This window comes from Cornus florida, unplaced genomic scaffold (assembly GCF_030987335.1).
Source record: "Cornus florida cultivar Cherokee Brave unplaced genomic scaffold, ASM3098733v1 CherokeeBrave_3.0.0_Hap2_Chr06, whole genome shotgun sequence".
Taxonomy (NCBI): Eukaryota; Viridiplantae; Streptophyta; class Magnoliopsida; order Cornales; family Cornaceae; genus Cornus; species Cornus florida.
Window position 1 is genome coordinate 68,813,330 of NW_026775576.1, and position 21,307 is coordinate 68,834,636.

At 35.2% G+C, this 21,307-nt stretch overlaps 1 protein-coding gene across 3 annotated transcripts; it reads right to left on the reverse strand.

Moving 5' to 3' along the window:
• Positions 1-518: 518 nt before the first annotated feature.
• LOC132311875 (dihydrolipoyllysine-residue acetyltransferase component 1 of pyruvate dehydrogenase complex, mitochondrial) lies at positions 519-20,343 on the reverse strand. 3 transcript variants are annotated; one of them, XM_059810013.1, is made up of 23 exons: positions 19,976-20,343; positions 18,499-18,546; positions 17,633-17,687; positions 17,519-17,552; positions 13,382-13,431; positions 13,225-13,269; positions 12,995-13,068; positions 12,369-12,438; positions 11,769-11,951; positions 11,604-11,648; positions 11,406-11,479; positions 10,747-10,816; positions 10,159-10,560; positions 9,703-9,763; positions 9,577-9,621; positions 9,400-9,483; positions 5,665-5,741; positions 5,513-5,575; positions 2,982-3,052; positions 2,824-2,884; positions 2,079-2,139; positions 1,901-1,981; positions 519-944 (listed from the first exon to the last, which is right to left on the reverse strand). In XM_059810013.1, the coding sequence occupies exons 1-23, from the start codon at positions 20,074-20,076 to the stop codon at positions 886-888; spliced, it is 1,914 nt and encodes a 637-aa protein (XP_059665996.1). In that variant the 5' UTR covers positions 20,077-20,343; the 3' UTR covers positions 519-885. The 3 variants fall into 3 exon arrangements, with proteins under 3 accessions (XP_059665996.1, XP_059665994.1, XP_059665997.1); XM_059810011.1 differs by having other exon boundaries at positions 18,499-18,549; XM_059810014.1 differs by lacking the exons at positions 11,604-11,648; positions 11,769-11,951; positions 12,369-12,438; positions 12,995-13,068 and having other exon boundaries at positions 18,499-18,549; positions 19,976-20,342.
• Positions 20,344-21,307: the final 964 nt, after the last annotated feature.

The following is a 21,307-nucleotide window of genomic DNA, read 5'->3' on the forward strand; positions in this document are numbered from 1 at the left end:
TATCCTAAATCACATAATCCTTCTCAATAGGTGCGTTCTCACGCTCTGCGCGAGCTCTATCTCAAATTCTCTCCTGCTTATAACTTAATTCTACCGCTTTCATGTTCCCGCTCTCGAATTCACTCTTACTCTCGCTTTATGCGACTTAGACCATACCTCAGATTTTCCTTATCCAATTTTTGGTTCAATCATGTAAGATACATAGCCTAATAGATTTGAGAGTATTTCAAAGAATTATATATGTAGATTTCAAATAACAAGGTGTAAGAAGTTATTTTATTTAAAATCCATACAAGCAAGAATTCAAGTTGCACAATGATAGTAACGAAAGATTTCCACCAAATCTCTAATCTAACATCACCTTCAACTTCAAAATCCAACTTTAATGGCCAACCTTTTGATTTCCAAATGGAAGTTTTGATGTCTGTGACTATATAATATTTTATTAATTGTAAAAGCATACCAGGCCCAAGAGAAATTGTTAAAATAAAATTAACTAATATTGAAGGAGGCAGACATGAACAGAGACTACATTAACTAATATTGAATCATGTATCTATTCTTGTACATTATTTCTTATACAAGAAAATACAAATTGCAGCCAAAAAAACCATTTGAGGAAAAAATATCAGAACTTCAGAATAATTGATAAACCACGTATGGTGCAAAGCCTCATTTAAATTGGTCTCTTTGTAACTTAGTCATCTCTCGAAACAGGTTAGACCCTTCGAATCAGAAAAAAATTGTCTCAACAAAGATGGAATGACAAAAGGCAAAGTTTTCATGTCATTGATAGACTGTAACAGCTTGAACTGGTCTAAAAGGTGTTCACCAACCATGGTTGTTTTCTAGGAGATTATAACTTTGAGGGTTTTTCTGATGTCACTACAAAAGAAGTCTTCGGATATCATTGAAGTTTGAACGTAAAGCAGAGACGAAAGCACCTGCAAAATAAAATTGTACAACCCTGAGCCTTAATGCTAAGGAATTAAAGATGTGAATAATGAAATTTCAATTATATGACATCCTAGGTGGTGATCCAAGACCATAAGAGCAGATCACCTCACAGTCCTCATGGTACCTGTAACGGGTGGGCGCTTGCCCATTTACCCAAAAGTTCGAACTATTGCCCATCCGATTCCGATGTGAGACAAATGACCCTTGTTACATTCTCCTCCACCCAAACTCGCAACGCCCTCGTTGCGGTTCGGGCCACCCTGCCTACCCGGGATGCTAGCCCGAACGCCTTCCGGGCCGGGTGCTTGGCGTGACACCGGATCAAGGACTGGGTCTAACTCTGATACCAACTGTAACGAGTGGGCGCTTGCCCATTTACCCAAAAGCTCGAATTATTGGGTAGTACTGCATACCCACCCATTTATACCCAATCACTTTCCCATCCGATTCCGATGTGGGACAAATGACCCTTGTTACAGTACCCAATAAGAAAATACGAAAAAGAACCCCTTGGTGCTCTATTCCATGTAGATTAAGAACAATGAAAAAAAACCATTAATTTCCATATACTGTTTGGTTTTTTTACTACTTGGGGACCTTAGTGGGGATTTAGTTACTTTCAAATACGAGCCTCCCTGTTTGTGAGGTCAACAACTGCATCACATTACATATTGGTAACCAACTGCTACAGTTCTCCAGCAGTGCCTCCATGCTATGGTTTAGAGTGATTTTTAAGACCTCGCTTAAATTCAGGAGAGCCAAAACCCCAAATACTATCCCCCTTGCAAGACAGTGATGTGACACTGATTCGCAATGCGGTGTACTAACTTAAATCTAACTTGTAGATAATGATGATTGATTTAAAAAGAATTTGTGACACAACGGGACATGGTGACAAAATATCCTCAATTTGGAAATATATAAATTTGGCAGCCTTACATACCTCCAACTTTTCCATCAAAAACACGATGATCTGCAGACAATGTTAAATTCATTTTTGTGACAATTGCAGGCTTCTCAACTCCTGAGAAGAAAGTAAATCCAAATCATTCAAATAAAATAATAGAATACCAATTACTGGCTGGCATTATTCAGTAAGTGATAACTGATAAATATTTTACCATCACTTCCAATTACTGGTTCTACAACTTGGTTGCCCCTACCAACAGCTAGAATACAGGCCTGCAAGAAACAATTAACCAAATTATACAAAAAGATAACAATTGCACATCAACATCTATAAATAACTAATCTTAGCACTCTAGATTGTAGAATTGTCTTCATTAGAAACACGATTGTAGGCTGTTAGACTAATATTGCTATGCACAAATCACATGGTCAATAACAAAATTATTTAAGAATAACACAATTGGATAACAAGAACATAGAGATTTATGTGCTTTGGCAAATTGCCTACATCCAAAGTGGAAAGGGTGATCTCAACTAAATTATCGACAGTGAACTCGGACTACAATAAACTCAAGTTCCACCTCTCAACTCTTATCACGAAAACCTATGTCACATAATAAGACAATCAGATTGCTTTGTGGGGGTACTAATTTTACAAACTTAGTCGGGTTCAGTTGGCAAACAGATCCCAATTTCAATTTAGGGGGCACTGCCCGCGGATACCCTGCAGTCAAAAGTTATCACAAAACGACAACTAAATCTCGGCATAACATATCACTAAGCATACAGAAAACAGGACATCTCACAAGCAAAATATTATATTTGCTGGTTCTGTCGAGCTATGGCAAGGTTAGCATAGGTTAGGTGAATGTGTATTCTGTGCGAACATGTGTTGGTGTGTGTGTGCGCGCGTGCGCGAGAGAGAGAGAGAGAGAGAGAGAGAGAGAGAGAGAGAACCTGTGGTGGATTTATGATTGCACAAAAATGGTCCACTGGAAACATTCCCAGGTTTGAGATGCTGTATGAAGATTACATCAGATTCATGATGACTGACAAAAGGAATTATTATTATTATGTGATGCTAATACTAAAGTTAAATTTTATGATATATTCACCTGAAAGTGCCACCTTGAAACTCGTTTGGTGTTAGCTTCCCTTCTCGTGCCTTTGCAGCAAGTTCCTTGACCTTAAGTGCAAAAGTCACCCATTAATCAGAAACTACTGAAAATTGAAGCTGAGGACTAAAATGTGAATCAATTGATAAGTCGAAGAAAAACTAAAAAACACATTCATTTAGAATTGTGTGTCTGACACATGAACCCAAAGCAGACGCACTGATTCTCTATATGTGATGAATGATGATCAAAAAGAAGAAAAAGTTTATATTTGACATTAGCGAAGGATTTCCTACCTCTACAACAGATAGGATCCCGTTTTTTCCACACAACACATTTAATTTGAACTCTAAGTGAGTATATCATTAAAAGAAACATCATATGCTACAGTACTAAAATATAATGTATTCAAATGAACAAGACCTGTAACACACCAACATTCAGATCCATGCCCCAGTCCATGTAACAGATTTAGACAAATAAGAATGCATTATCTTCAACCCCAAAGAACCAAAATTTAATCAACTATTTGACTTTTTGCAGACCATACTTATTAGTTCAGCAATAATTATAATTATTATGACCATGCATTGATCACCGCACAAAAAGAATGATAAAACTGTTTGTAATACATTTTAGTAATATTCTGAGCACTATGATAAATTTTAAGAACCGCTACAGCCATTGAATGTAAAACACTACAATACGACAAGGCTAGTAGTTGATATTCTCTTTAGGTAGGTAGATTATTTAAATGTTTGGATAAGGAAAACTATGTGAGAGAGACAGAGGGAGGAGGGCTAATATGGTAAAGTTGACCTCTAAATGATTCAAAAGCTTCTGCTCCTCTCTTGGCCAAACTATTCGATGTTAACTGAAAAAGGAATAGTTTTTTCACCCATGCTGTGACACTAGAAGAGTTACGTTTGATTAAAAAAAAACTCATAATACCATAGTAGGTGCCTCTAAGGCCTTCCAGGATAGCCAAAACCCTATTTTGATGGCATAATCTGTTCCAGCTGGCTTGAGAAGAAACCCATTCTCTTTAAATATGCCTCTAATTCCTGGCTGACTCAGATCATCAAGAATATCATCAAAGTTATATTTGATTCTTCCCCAATGAATGCTTCCAAAAATAAGCAAGGGTCATTTTATAGCGTCAAAAGTACCAACAAAGACTCTCAATATGTCTTAAAAGACAATTCTAAATTCTCTTGTAGCAGAGCCAGGGTTGAAAACGTTTGCCTAGTTTAGAAATTTGATCTTTTGGGGCAGAACTATTCACTTCAGATACCCACAATCATCCCAAAAACCACGGGTGTGAAGCAAGCCCAGGGTGGAGGCTTGATGCCCCCAGGAGTTAAACAAAAGAAATCTGGGTCATGCAGAAATCGTATGCCAACACAGCTTCCCCCATGGGGGTTGAACTGTACTAGTTTTTCTTTAATATATGATCAGAAGAAAAGAAACTAGAATAAAGAAGATAGAAGAGGGAGGAGCAATGCATTTTTCAAGCCCCTCGTTCATATAGCGAAAGAGAACATGTGAAGAGAGGATGCAACATGAGAGGTAGTGCATAAGAATACTTTCAAGCCTATTGTTCATGCAAAAAGAAGAGAAAAAGATAGAGACAGTAAAATAAAATAGACATCCATGACGCAAATTCTTCTCTCTTTTCCTTTTACCATTTTTTCTTTTTTTTGTGTGCGTGCGCGCGTGTGTGTGTTTGTGAGTGTGAGAGAGATAGAGAGAAGAGAGGAGGAGGAGGAGGGGCGCAAAATCCTTCATTGTATTGTTTCTCCCAAATTGTATTCATCTCTGTGTGCTTATCCAATACACTAATAGACAATTTATTTGCTTCGAAAACCCAGAAAAACAAATAGAAACTCCCTAAAAACTCCTCCCACTCACTACAGAAATATATGCTTGAATCATCATCTTCATCATCCTTGCCTTTATACCAAAATAATGGCGTTGGTAATAGGAATTCGCTTTTCCCATTCTATTCTACTACAGACCACGTCTCCTCTTATATTGTGGCTTGAATTTACTTCCTAATATCCTAAAAAACATTCATAAGAAAAATGCAGTATATTTATTTGAATCTCCTAATTGAACGAGATTACTATAGATTATTCCGAAAGCACATCATCTGCTTATGAGTCCCATGTCAAAATGTCTACAAAGTTTTGTCGTTATGTTGGAATGAGTAATGACTAAGAGTTGCATTTAAGGATACATCAAAAGACAAGCTCAAACAAGCTGCAAAACATGCCCATCCAAGCTGTTCAAAAGCAGCTTAATTTGATTTTGCAGCCCGTGTTCCACACAACTGATTCATTTTAAGAACTGCTACAGCCATTAGACATTAACCAACATTGGTTGTTATCAACTAACTTCTAAAGGAACAACTTCTAGAGTGGTGTTTATAAAACGTAATTAAAGGTGGCAGGTACTTGCATTATTCTCTGTTACAAAATAACTAATGATCATTCAAAAAAAAAAAAATTCTTTGACTTATCATTAGGTACCTCTAAGGAGATCGATGAAATGGTTTTCTGATCTGCATTCCTGATAATTGGAGTCATCAAACCCTGTAACCAAGATTATATATAAAGAGATTAGGTTCTATGTAAAACTTTAAGAAAAAAAAAAAAAAAAAAGAGGCCCTGCGTGAGAATACCTTCTCAGTAGCAACTGCAATTGATATGTCAACAGAATCACATAAAACAGCTTCACCTTTCTCGGCATTCCAGTAAGCTGCCAAGAATTAATATAGTTAATTCTAGTAAGAATTTCACTGAGAAAGCAGCACCAAAGCAAAATGAGCAATCGTGAGTAAATACCGGCATTTCCCATTCAACACTGTCATTGCAGAGAGAAAAACAAATTTCCAAACAGAAATACATAATTAAAAAAAAAAATCCCCCCTTGACTTCATCAGTTTAACAGAATATAGAGCACAGAAAAAGACGAATGGAGTCTAGCAGAAAAACAATGAAAACGTAAGTGTGGAAACAAGAACTCAATAAAACTTACAACATTGTACAAATGAAAAAATAAATAAATAAAATGTATACGTTGTTTTAATACAAAATCTCAGTGGAGGCCAAGTAGTTGATACGAGTCAGTCAGTGGATTTGAGTATTCACGTCAAGAATCAGGCAAATAACAAAAGGATGTTTTCATGAAATGATAGCAAAAACATCAACTCTCAAACTTCCATAGGGCAAACAACCGCCAAATCAACAAAAAACTATTTAAGAACTAAGAACACCTTAATTCTATATTAGCTTCAACAAGAAAGCATGATGCATTGCTCATATGGAACTATGTGACCAAAGGAGAACTGGATACTGGTTTAAATGCAGATTTTAGCTGAAGCTTCTTTTCACCATTTTATTGAAAATTATGTCATTATGGGAATTTTTTTATTTTAAATTTATTATTATTATTATAAATTATCAAGACTTTGCTTAACATCCAAAACAAAACAAAAAAAATTATAAATCACCACTGCAGGAAGATCGTAAATATACAACTCATACATACACAAAACATGTAGAGAGCATAACTATGAGTTGTAGAGTGCATCATATTTTTCTTTTTACATATATCTGTATTAGTTGTTGAACTAGTATGTTGTAGCGCCGCAACAATTAATCTCAACACATTTGAGTCATAAGATACATAATTCAGATAATATTAGCTAATTAGGAAAAAAGAAAGAAAAGATTTTCAGCTTTCACATCCCTTAAATCAAGTCCATCTCATACTCCTTCACAGTTGGCAAAACATGGCAGCAATCTTTAATAAAAATCCAAATCAGAATATTATAGAACTGAGGATCAATTATAAGACTCATATTTTTAAGAGACTCTATGTGCCCATTCATACAAGACAGAGATATGTTTCTTTGATATAGAGAATAGAGATCAACATAACAGTCATCAAATAAATAAATATGGTTGGCCAATAAACTTATTTGACAAAGCAAATTCCGAGGTAATTTCATTCAATCAGTTGTAAAGTATCTCCACAATACCCACTCAAAGTTTCTCAATTTAGGATGGCAGGCAGTTGCAAATGAAGCAGATCTTATTGGATGGAGGCACTGCAGAAGCAAGGTCCATAAATATAAATAGATGAGCCACAATAAGCCACAATTAGGTTCCACTACGGAAAAATCATCATCATCATCCTTGCCTTAATCCCATATGAATTATCTCTCTCCAATCTTTTCTATTACATGCCATTTCACCTACCATATTTAACTTTTTAAAATCATTTTTAATAACCTCATCCCCTGTTATTTTTGGTCGTCCTCTCCGTCACTTACCTTTTATTACAACTAGTCTTCCTCGCTTAACTGGCGCGTCTCTAGGTCTTCCGGCATATGTGTCCAAACAACCTAAGTCTGCTCGCTCTAATTTTCTCACCAGTGGATGCTACACCTAATTTTTCTCACTCTTTCATTAGTGATCCTATCTCTTCTAGTCACTCCACTCATCCATCTTAGCATTCTCATTTCCGCTACGTGAAGGCATTGTTCTTGTTTCTTTTTTAGGGCCCAACACTCTGACCTATACAACATGGTTGGTCTAATAACAGTCCCATAAAATTTTCCTTTTAGCCTCTGCGTTATTCTTTTATCACATCATATCCCAGTAGCTTGTCTCCATTTTGTCCAACCCATTCCAATTCTACTAGTTACATCACTACCTATCTCTCCATCATTTTGTATTATCGATCCCAGGTACCGAAAGTAATTGTTTTAAGTAATCTTTGTGTTTTGAAGTGTTATAAATATAACATCAATGTCCAATCCTTGTTAAATTTACACTCCATATAGTCGATTTTAGTTCAACTAATTCTCAATCCTTTCGATTCTAAAGCATTTCTCCACATTTCTAGTTCATTGCTAAGTTCTCTTTAGAGATATCAAAGAGCACGATATCATTGGCAGACATCATGCACGATATATCATTTTGGATGAAATAACAAAAGACTTCCAAAATGAGATTCCATGGTGCATGATGTCTGCTGATGATATCGTGCTCTTGGATATCTCTAAAGAGAACTTAACAATAAAACTAGAAATGTTAAAGCTAAAAATAATCTCTGCCCACATTCATGATTAGATTAAACCATGTATTTGGCTTATTTCACAAGTATTTTCCAAAATTTTTTAAAGCAAGGCAAGTTAGTTAGAACATCAGCATATCTTCTCACAATGTGGATCTTTGAAGGAAACTCACTAATTTTAGGGCACAAGAGGAGGGTGCGGTGCTCATAAAGGAATAGGTTCTCATTCAACATATTCCACTTTCCTTCAATTTATTCTGGAACAATCTTTTTGTACATTCCTAGAGTTTTCTTCTCCAACTATTTACTATAAAGTACAAACGCCAAGCTAAAAGTTCATCACTATTGATGGTTGTTGAAAATATTCATTTTTCTAACAGTACTTGTAAGTGATCAATTTCAAATTTTTATATAGAACCAGAATTCATTCTGTTGACCACCATCTACTCCAAAACTTAAGTTGTTACAGAGGGCATAACTTAAATATTTAAATCCGTCAACACGCCCCCTCACGTGTGGCCTTCTTTTTGGTCCAACATATGTTCCAATTTTAATTATTAGGGTGACAGAGAGGTTTGAACACGTGACTTGCATGCTCTGATACCATGTTATTCACCATCTACTCCAAAAGCTTAAGCTGTTAGAGAGGTTGTACTTACATATTGAAATCCTTCAACACATTCACCGATCAATTGAAATCCTTTATACTGTAATTTTATGCTCATTTGGAATGGTATCGATCTAAACAGAACATGAGCTGCATGTATATTAGAAACTACACAAGCCAATAATTTAGAAGAAAAAGAAAACCTCTAAATTCTCTAAATATTGTCTGGTTGAGGAAGTGAAAATTGGTGAGAGGTAGTATATGCAACTTGTTAATGACCAAGGTTTTGTTAATTAAGGGACTCAGGTTTTCTACAACTTTGGCATTCAAAAATGTATATACACTATGGGCTTTGGCAGAAAAGATTTTCAACGCGGGGGGGGGGGGGGGGGGGGGGGGGGGGGCGGGGGGGGGGGGAACTAAGAGGGATAAAAGTCACTTAGAAAAAATTAAAAGAAAAAAAATTAAAAGAAAAATAAACTATTAATTAGAATTTCATAGTTGACCTTGTCATTATCAACTTTATTATTATTATTATTATTATCCTGGCAAACTAGGGGGAGGCTGGGACTCGAACACGGGCACACCCACTCCGGTAACTAGGCGCTCTACCAACTAGGCCACCGGGTAATGCCCGTCATCATCAACTAATTCTATCAAAAAACTATCAGTGCATCCACTGAAATACTTCGCACCAATAACTAAAATTATTCGGAACTGTCTTACCATTTGCTTCAGGTACATTTCTTAGTGCAACTGCAACAGCTTTGATGACAATATCGTTCACTGATACTTTAACATCGTGTTTTTCTGTACATTGAGGAAATATGGAAGGATGGAATCAATAATTATAAGTATGCTTAAGAAACCATAGCTGACGTGGTAGAAGCTTAGCTTCCATACCTTTAAGCTCCTTTCTAAACGATAGAAGAGGATCCAGTATAACATCTGATAGATACCATCAAATATTTCAGATCATAAAATATATTAATATGGCAAATGTAGATTAGTATAAAAAAATTCAAAAACCTGAGGTTAAATATAAATGAGGTATATTTTGTTTTGATTCCAACAATCTCCTCGCTATCACCTGCAAAACAACTCAGGATCTTATAGTTACAGCACCATGGAACAACTGCAGTTTTAGCAAAAAGGATATTCTATTATAGATCCCTTAAAAATGCAAGCATAAACAAATTTCAGTTAATTGTCTTTCTAAAAATTAATAAGAAATTGAATGCTGAATTCTTCCAATATGGAGTTGGGTGTGAACAGTGAATTTGGATGATAAGTTATAAATATCATTCCAAATAGTCGCAAAGTAAATTGGAGTATTCTACCCAGGGAATTATGAACATGCAGAAAAAATGAGTGTCATTCATTCAAGCATGGTTCTATCTAAAACATATTTGAACGTTTTCAATAATCAACAAAAACAAACTGAGAGAACCTTGCAATGCTGTTTGACACATTAGTGAAACCTACCTTGCGAATTTGACTATTAGGCAGATCTTCATAAGAATCTGATTGCTGTTCTTGAGATCTTAATTGTGGAGATGCAGAGGAAGAAGTTTTGGGGTCAATTGAAGCTGATTGAGGTATCTTCCCCTTTGACGAAGAAATATTTGGAGATCCTTTCCCTGACTTTATTGCTGCTAAAACATCCCCTTTCAACAGAGTACCACGAGGACCTGAAGCCTCTATTGAAGACGCATCCAATCCATGTTCTGTTATCAGCAGCTTTGCTGACGGACTAATTCTAGTGAAATTGGTTTTCTGTGCTCTTGCTTCATGTCCACTGTCATAATGGGTCTGCTTTTCATCTTTGGCCTCCAAATTACCACTTACAGAATTCTTAACAGTTTCAATATCTTTTGAATCCTCAACCTTGAAAAAAAGATGTTAATGTTTCCAAAATGCCCTCAGTAATAGATATTGTCAAGAAAATATATAATATATAAATAAACTAAAAATTGAGTAAAAGAGAACTACTATTAGTCCCTACTGCTTAAATTATTCGGTAAGAAACTGAATATTGAACTTAATAATAGGAAGAAAGGAAGTCATCTTTACAGTTACTGCAATGGGTTGTCCCACAGCCACATCCTTCGAACCTTCAGGTGCCAGTATCTTAGCCAGGAACCTGCAGCCAACCATCCACCAAAAAATTTTACCATATGTGTTCAAGGGAAATTTCAGACACAACATCAATTACAATTTCATTTGTTTCTGCATCAATATAACCACTATAAAAAGTAAGTTCTTAAAAAAATCGGCATCAGGATTACAATTAATTATTGACGTCCATAACAAACTACAAAGAGGAGAAGGGGTTCTAACACCCTGTAACAACCAAGAGGCATGTGCTGATGAAATAATATATGAAGAACATCCCTCTCCAGTTATGCAATACTATAGAAGTATACAATAAATACGTGATAACAATGGAACAGTGATGTTAGCCTTATCTAGCATGTCAAACACACGTACAAAGTGGTTGCTGAACACATACAAAAAGGCCATAATGGTATACATTCCGTATTTCTGAAGTCACTGTTTTAAACTCCTTGTACCAGTGTCAGGCACTCCTTGTTACAGGGATAAATTATCACAAGAAGCAATCATAATCCAGAAGAACACAGATTAGGACTTCATAACAGAATTCTATTTAACATCAGCCCAACAGTATCTGCTCTCTAATGAGTGAACTCAGTCGTAAGAAAGAATATTACCCTTCTTCAAGACATTCAAATTCAAGGGTAGCTTTATCTGTCTCTATCTCACATATCACATCACCCACTTCTATCTGTTAGATTAAGTAAAGGATCAAGAGAACACGGAATAAAGATGCATAAATCAATATTCACCTAATCAGAAGGAAAAAATATCTAAATTCCAGATTCAACAGCCTTACTTTAAACATAACTAACCTTGTCTCCTTCTTTCTTCTTCCACTTAGCAATATTACCCTGGTTCTGCACAAGAGAAAAGAACTGGCAATATAAGTTTCAACATGGAAAAAAAAAAAAAAAAAGTAAAAAAATCTGTGTATATAAACGTGAAGTTTCTGCTCAAATAATCATTGGAATTCTCACCATTGTTGGGGATAATGCAGGCATTTCAAGAATGATATGAGGAGGAAGTTCAGATGGACTAATCTTAATAGACCTTTTTCCCTGTGTCCTATCTTCACTTTGTGAAGTTGATTTTTGCTCTTCAACCTCTGATCCACCAGCAACGCTAGCAGGGACATTTTGGATATCATCTGATTCCTCAACCTTGTGGACAAGTACATGACAGTTTTTGTAATAATAAGATAGCCTGAATGATTAATGCTTGAACAAAATTATTGACTGTAGAAAATCAGCGTAAAACACCAAAATGTTATGATCACAATGTAAAACAGAAATAGTTTTAAGAAATAAGTGTGACACTGAAAGATTATCCCTCCAAAAGGAAAATGTTGTTAGAACTCAGGAAAAAAAATCTAATAAAGCAAAATAATGGAAAAACTTTGCAAAGGACATTCACAAACACAGTATTTGATTCCTTGAAACCTACAAAAGAGTAATTTCTCCTTTTAAAAAAGATAATAAAACAATTTTTTGAGAGAAAGTAACTGCATGTGATGTTCTATGAATAGAATAAAACTTAAAAAATTAAGTACCAAATGTTTGAGGACCATCACAGTTTACCGTTATTGCAATAGGTTGTCCCACAGGCACATCCTTTGAACCTTCAGGTACTAGTATCTTAGCTAGAAATCTGCAGCCCAAACACCATGCCAGAAGAAGAAAAATGAGCATGATTCAAAAGTGGCTTATTTGTTCTATCCAGTTAGAATTAAAATATTTACATTCTCAAAAAAATTGTGATATTTCGACACGGTCACCACGAAACTACATGTTAAAGTAAGTCATAATGATGTCCAGAACAGAAAGCAGGACGAGAATATACAATGAAGATGCATAGAAAAACTTATCTGTCAAATGTTAATTTTTTTTTTTCTTTTTCGAACAGTATAAAATTTATATTAAATTTTTTTTTTTTTGAAAAGTAAATGTTAATTTCTATATGCAGTAAATAAATTAATGTAGAAAGGTATAAACACTTCTGAGGGAAGCATTTCCAAAGTAAACTTGTAGTAGAGGATGCCAATGAAATTTCTGAGGAAGTGAAGCGTTAGACAACGTTTCACTCAAATAAATATGTAGATCATCCATGGACCATAGTAATATTACATGCCATCCCATACACAACATGAGAGAGAAAATAATATTATATGCCATCCAATACATAACATGAGAGAATAAAGAATTACCCCTCTTCAAGACACTCGAACTCAAGGGTAGCTTTATCTGTCTCTATTTCACATATCACGTCACCCACTTCTATCTGTTAGATCAAATCAATAGTCAGAACCAAACTTGCTGAAATAAACAAAGAAAAAGGGCTCTACTCTTTCCAGAGAGAGGTTATATTTTGTGCACTTTATCGTTACATCATATCAAATACCCAACGAATATACCAACCCTTTAAAATATAACTGACCTTATCTCCTTCTTTCTTCTTCCACTTTGCTATGTTACCTTGAGTCTGCACAAGAGCACACAAGCATGTACCATATTCATCTTGCAGAAAGGAAGGCAATATAAAAAGAAAACTGTGGCAAGTGTTCCACTATAAATTCCTTCACTGCCTATCTTACCATTGTGGGCGACAACGCTGGCATTCCGATGACAGTATGCGATGGAATCTCTGCAGACATAGAACCAGCTCAGCCGAAGAATTAGAAAGTAAATCCACTGACATAGATGAATATGAAAATGTACCAAATGCATCTTTTTCTATGTATGTATATTCTTATTCCAGTTCAATTATCAACAAACTCAGGCAAATCCTTGTAAGCCACTGTAGTGGGTAGCCAGTTATTGGTTGATAAGATGCACCGTCTTCAGAATCCAAAAACTAAGGTTTGGGGCCAACGCTAATCAATAATTATTTTCGTGTGTAAAAAGTGTTTGAGGAAGTTCATAATTATTTATCATTCAGTTTGAGTAAACAATTTTTGTTGAGAATTATTTGTTCATAATTTTAACATTTCAAAAGTTATGGATAGTTCAAGTTCTTATAGCATACCAGTACCAAGTAACCAATGTGATATAGTGGCAAATTATAGTAGGTAGTGTTCATGATCGCGTAGCGGATAATTAACTCTACTTTAGAAGTAAACTAACAGAATTACTTCTATCTTCTTAGGCTTCTCTTATTGAAGTTTTAATTAAGGGTACAACTCTTTCATCCAAGGAATGGATTTAGGGTTACAAGGGTTTTAAAGTTTATAAAAGGGATTCTTGTTATTTCTTTGGGGTTATACAGCCCCTACAAATCCTAACAATCTTTTACCCTAAACTACCAGCTCTCAACCATCCTTAATCTATTTGATCATTCATTAAAGCTCTAGAATTCTAAAACAATTTGCATCAGTTAAACTTCAAAGCAACAGATCCTATCTTTCTTCAATCATTTTTCCCCCCTTCAAAACATTTTGACCTTTATGGCCACTAATAAAGACCTTGAGTATAAATGCGAGGCCATCTCTAAAGATGATGAGATTATGAAAGCAAATTCAGTTTCAAAAATAGATTCTTCAGCGAACTGTATTTAGACAGTAAATGGATGAAGCTTCAACCTCTGTGGTTCAAAATAAAGGATATAAAAAGTTTCACTCTTTATTTTATATGGTTTCCTGATACAAATCATGCTAGCTAATACTACTCCAAGAAAGAAGCAACAATTGTTACCACATACACCACAATTTCCTTCTCTACAACATCAACTCTAGTCAACTCAACAAAGCCTATTTTCAACAATTTGGGTCGGCTATATAAATCTTGTTTAGGTATTCCATTGGAATATCTAAGGTTATAACCTCAGTCAAACCACATGATATCATATCTTTACTATCTCAACCCATGTTTGTTCTGAACTTCCCTTTCCCAAAGATTACCCTCAATAAATAAGGACCACGTCACTTTCCTCATATTGCACATGGGCAAACCATCTTAATTTGTTTTTCTCTCATTTTATCTCCAATAGGTGTCACTTCAACCATCTCGTGAATTTATTCATTTCTAACTTTATCCTTTTTTGGTCTTGTTGTACATCCATCTTAAGTTCTTAACATTCGCATTTCTTTCATGACAGTAGATATGTTCGTTTTTGGGAGGATTTATGGTGCGGTGATCAGCCGTTATCTTGCACCTTCCCACGTTTGTACAACATCGCAGCCGATAGACATGCCTGCGTAGTTGACTGCTATCGGCTTGATAGTAGTGGGATTACATGGGATGTGAGCTTTCGGCGTACCTTTCAGAATTGGGAGATGGACAAAGTATGTGTTCTTCTGGACATGTAGTATAAACAGGAGGCATTTGGTAGCGGTAGTGATGATATTAGGTGGATTCCATCCCATGGTCGTTTTGAAGTACGATCCATAAAGATTAAATCTTTGAAAGAAAATGAGAGTTCTGTTTCGATGCCTAACCAACTTCGTAGGCATTGATTTTCCATGGAAGACCATATGGTGTTCTACTGCTCCTCCTAGAGTGGCATTTTTTGTTTGGACAACTGTATGGGGTAAGATTTTGACGATTGACAATTTGAGGAAGAGAGGCAATTGTATTGTTAATTGGTGTTGCCTTTGAAAACGAAACGGTGAGTCAGTGGATCATATTCTCCAACATTCTCCAGTGGCGTACAACTGTTGGAACCTCATATTTTGTTTATTCGGTATGTTTTGGGTAATGCTCGGAACTTCCAAGGGATTGATTAGTGCATAGAGGGGATGACGTGTGAGAAGCAGTGTTCGCGATTACTGGAGGACAGTTCCGCATTGCGTTTGGTGGTGCATTTGGTAGGAGAGGAATATTAGAATGTTCGAAGGGAAGGAGTCGTCCATGGCGACGCTGAAACTTCATATTATTCGTTCTATTTTTAGTTACGTGACGAGGAGTTCTTGCTCGTCTTCCGATGACTTAGTTAATTTTTTGGATTCCTTGGGTCCTTAGAACCCGGTTCCACTCTTGTTATGGGACACGTTCCCCTTTTGAACGCTTTTTAATCGATTATTATTTATCAAAAAAAACAAAAAGGCATTTGCATTCCTTTATATCCACAGTAATTATTTAAATGGGACTATGGAGATGAAAAAATTGGTTAAGTCAACAAAGATGCAAAGTTGCAGGCACACAATTCATGTGAAGGCCACACAAATGTATTTCTTGGTTGGATATACAGATTTGTTAAGTTAATTGAAATGTTGTCAGATGAGATAAGTTCAAAATGTTATTTTGCAAGAGCTAAACTTAAGGGAACATCACCTGTTTGGTGGATTAAAGAGCAAGCTCTTTGAAACATGAACATGTAGATGGCCACACAAATGTCTTCCTTAATTGGTTATACAACTAGTAAAGTTGTCTCCAATGGTGAGAAATGACAAAATTCAAGACCTTGAATTTACTGAAGCTAACTTAAAAGGGACCTCAATTGTATGGCGGATTAAGGAGTAAGCAACTCTTTAATGTTGGGGTTTGGATTAAACTTAAACATAAGAGGAGATTACGCAACCCATGAAACATCAGTTTCTTTCAGAATCCTGACAACCAGAAACAAAAGTTTATCTACACTAAATGCAGTACCGGCCAGAAAACATGTGTGTTGAAGAGTATATTTGTAAATTCCATACTTGGTCACCCCCCTTATGATTTTAATCATAATGAGGATGTTATGATTGCTATTTATGGGAATTAATTATTTGTTTAAGTTCAACTAGTAGGGTTGTTCAACTATTATGACCATTAACAAACCATTGGACCCTTCCTTCCCTTTAGATGCATAACTTGTTGCCACTGTGCTCCAACGGCTTGGGCAGTAGGGTTGATTTTTTCTTCTTAGGCTTCTTTTATTTAGGTTTAATTGACAGCCTAAGATTCTTTTGATTTAAGGACTAGAACTTATGCTATGTTTGGTTGGAGGGATGAATAAGCCTACTCATGTTTGGTTGGAAGGAAGGGAAGGGAGGGAGGAAGCAAGAAGGGATGATGAGTTTTTTCCTGCTCATTGGAAGTTTTTTTTCCTTTTGAGCCTCTCTGGCTTTGCTTGTATTGTACTTTATTGCTGTATTTTATTTTTTGAATTAAATTACCACATTCAGGAAAAAATAAAAATAATAATAAATTTGAGGGATGAAGCATCCCTCCTTGCTTTCAGTTTTCTTATCTGTCCAAAATTGGGCAGGAAGAGAGGAGGGAAAGAGTGAATAACTACCTAAATGTATGAAATACCAATTTTGACCTTTCTAAAAAAGCACTTGTTTTTTTTTTTTTTTTACAATTTTATATAATGAGAGTATATAGTAAAAAGATATAAAAACCCTCATTCCCTTCCCTCCAACCAAAAAAATAAAGATGTCACCCCATCCATCATTTCCACTATCCCTTCCATTCAACCAAACAAAAACTGAGGGAGACACCTTCCCTTCCCTAGGGATGCCTCATCCATCCCTCTCCCTCCCTTCCATCCATTTTTCCATCACTCCAACCAAACGGAGCACTAATAACAAGAGGGATTTTAAATTCTATAAGAGGAATTCTAGTAATCGTATTGGAGTTGGTGGATTTTAGTTGAAGAGTTGCAGAAAGAATTTTTTGCAAGTCTAATTGTAAAATAATGGCTGAACAGAAAACACATAAATAACTGGAACAAGAGTAAGCAACCTGTGCAAACTCAACATATACATTTAGATGTAAGAAGAGAAAAAAAGTAGAATGGAGAAGATACGTACCTGCTGATGAGAAATTTCTGACACCAGTTGGCAACTGTAAATTGCAAAATAACCGTCTACATTAGAAAAAATATGTGCACTGAAAGAAAACAGTATATATTTTCACTGACTAACCTTGAGCTTATAAGAGCTGTCTTGAACGCCATTGAACAAGGACAAAGGTATGAGCCTGGTAAACGTCATCATCAGTGAACGCAAAGAAAAGGAGAAACAAAAGCTTAACACCTGATAATACAACGCAACGGACCCAACCAGCCTTGAGTGGTAGATTCATTTTCTTTTCATGGCATTGCATTGGTCTAAGGTTGATTAGGTACAAACCAATAAAGGCATTGAACCAGTAAATGGCCTTGATTTAAGTTGGATTTGCATTTCTAACATCGCGTTGGCTTTAAACAGGAGAAGTATGAACTGATTAAGATCGTATATGTTAAAATGAAGCAAATATTTCTAGGACCACCACTTCAAGGGAACCTTGTTCAAAGTTCAAAACTTCAAATCAACCACTCAACCACTCCAACTTAAAAATTGTGTGGGTTGAAATTAATATGGCGTACACGAGTTGAGCATAGTTGGGACATGGTAGAATATACCAATCCGATGTCTAGGTTGGGTTATGAATTGATTACCAAGAGCCCAACTGTATTTTGTTTGATGTCAGCATGCTCAAATAGAACCAAGTCATGCCCTAATGGTTGACAAAGTAAAATGGTCACAGAGCAAATAAAAAGCCCAAGAGCACAATTTTATTTAGTTTGATGTCAGCATGCTCAAATAGAATCAAGTCATGCCCTGATGCTAAAGAAAGTAAAATTGTCATAGAGCAAATAAAAAGCTCTAGTTCATGAATGAAGTGTCCAATCTTTACTCCCCAAAAAAGAGAACTACTCTCATAATTAACCTACGTGGCTGATGAGATCATGTAAAGTAGTCATGACAAAATCCGAAAGGGACAACAATGGAAGTCTACAGATGCAAACCTTAACAAAGTCCCATCACTGTTGACAATAGAATTCTGCACACTGCACCTGCTGCACCAACAAGTCAATTATAAGCAAGGGCATGTGCAAAGATATGAAGCCTTGTGCAAAAAACAAAGAGTTCAAATTAATTGATACATATTAAAGGCAATAATAATAACCACATTTTGCTCTCTCAGGTGATCGAATGCCTAGGAAATGAAATGCAGCCCCATCTATCAAAATGGGCATTCAAGTAACTTAGTCTAGACCCTTTCCTAGTCTGGAGGTACTCCTTGGTTCCATGTGTTTAAACGCTAGAATACTTTGTTTCCCTCCCTGCAAACTAATATTTTCAAGCTTCATCCGCCCTCCTATCACCAACTCATCTCCCAGGAATCCTACAATCATATAGCCATTTTTGGAAATTGGATTGGACTAAACAACAATCACCCAAACTTTCACCTCCAAATTAAATCTCTCAATTGTGCGTTTTAAGGACTTAAAAAGGGCTAACCTAAACCCCAAGGGGTTGGCTCAAGTGGGCACGCAATCTTACTTCCGCATGCAGAGAGGTTGTTTTCTTAATGACGTAAAAAGTAAAAAATAAAAAGTGGATATCCGACATAGTTTGGTGATGGTTTGAGAAACTCCATGAACCTTTTTACTAGTGGTAGTTTTTACATAGTCAATGTTATTAATGGTAAAAGCTCTCCTTGATTATCTTGTGCAGTGGACAAAATCACCTGCATGATAAAGCATGTAAATATTTTTGTTTTGGTTTCAATCTTTTCTCTTCTTATTTCTGTTATTTTCCCAGTGAAACCAGCACAACAATTCTGCACATTAATGATTGTCTATTAAGTAATAACACAATATTGTTGTGCTAAAAAATAATAATAATAATACAATATATTGTTTAAAACAGGAAAATGCCCTATCCTGTATAATAAAGAAGGTCAGCATTTGCAAACAACCAGTAAACAAGTGGGATATGGATCAAAATATATATGTTAAACACCATTGGTCCCCTTTCCTTTTGTTGCATGTACTCAACAGGCTGAGGAATTGGGTATTATCTTCTTAATAAAAATTCCAGTTTATAATCCACCTCTTGATACAAAATAAAAAGTGGAATCAACAACACCCTTTATTCTTTAGCTGAAGATGATCACATAGCTCAAACAACTAATCAATTGCAAACATTATTACAATTCAAATTCAAAAAGATTAAATAATAAATAAATAAAAACAGTCACAACATTGTTTCTCTAGTCAAATCATTCGATATCATCTTCCAAATTTTGACAATACCAACTTTGACAACACCAACTGGCTTCGAGTCTTTGACCACTTCACCAACCACGCAACAACTCTACTCTCACAAACAAAACCATTTTGAAATACACATAATTGAATATCAAATTAGATTATGAAAAATTGTAGTGATCTGTATAGATTGTGCATGTAAATGGAGAGATAAAAGAAGAGAGAGTACCGTGTGAGTGATCTTGAAATTGGGGTGGCGGAGAGTAGGCGGGTCCTGAGGAGAGAATGAGCGCGAGAGATGACCGGATGTCGAAGCCGTGAAAGCGCCATCGATCATCCGCCAAATTTATCGGTGTATTTTCTCCTATATAGATGTTAGATATATAGAGAGAGAGAGTTGTATTTAGAGAGAGAGAGACAACTTTGATTCCCAAGATCCCAATGGCGGGCTGTGCTGACCGGCAACTATACCATACAAAGTGGTGGGCGGCTAGTTTTGGCCATGTGAACAGGTTGGTTCGCACTTGGGTCGAGTTAACATTTTCACTATTTTTTTCCTTTTTTTTTTTCTTTTTTTTTTTTTTTTTTATGTTTGGGCAAGTGGGTTAAACATTTCTGTGACAATTTGAAAACTACAAACATGTGACAATTAGAAAACAGCAAATATTTGGTTGAGTTTCTAATTCCAACAATAAAATTCACATGATATGTAAGATTATATTTATGCAAAGAAAATAACTTTTATTTTAAATATCTATAACATAATTCAATGATATATTTTTCATTAGAGAATCCATAGAAAATATGTAGTATAAGTTTGTATGAAATAAGGGGTGTAGGCTTGCAGTCATTTTAACTTTTGTGTTCGGAAAGTATGAAATTTTTTTATCGAGGTATAGACATAGTGGGTGTTTAAGGTTGCTTCTCTTTCATTTCAAAAAATTGCGATCAAATATGTTTGGTGAAAAAATAAAGCAATGTAAAAGTTACTTCAAAAAAGCGCAAATAAGTGAGGCTAGGAATTTTAGCTTTTAGAATTGCGTAATTAATTTTTTTTAAAATAATTTAATCCCTTTTTATTTTTTTATAAATACTATTTTGTTACTGTTACAAACAAATACGGAGTAGCAAATTAATATCCTATTATTTTTGGGACTCCTCAACAGCAAATGAATATCCTAGTTTAATTTTTTTTATTTTATTTTTATATCATCCTAGTTTAAATGAATATTCTAGTTTTTCTGACACTGCAACATTATATTATTAAATTTCATTATTAGATAACATGTGAACAAGTTTGTTTATTTTAGTGTATTACTAGAAGATCTCAAATCAAATACAAATTAATAATCATTAAATTATATTTAACTTATTTATAATTTAGTACTAAATAAAAATACTTTATCATAAACAAAATATGTAATATTTAAAAATAAAAATGAAAACTAATACAAGTTGATCTTATAAGTGGAATTTTATAATATTTAATATTAGAAAATTAACACTTGTTTATTTGTGTAAGGGTAATATAGTAAAATTAATAATAAAAGTGTTTTATGCA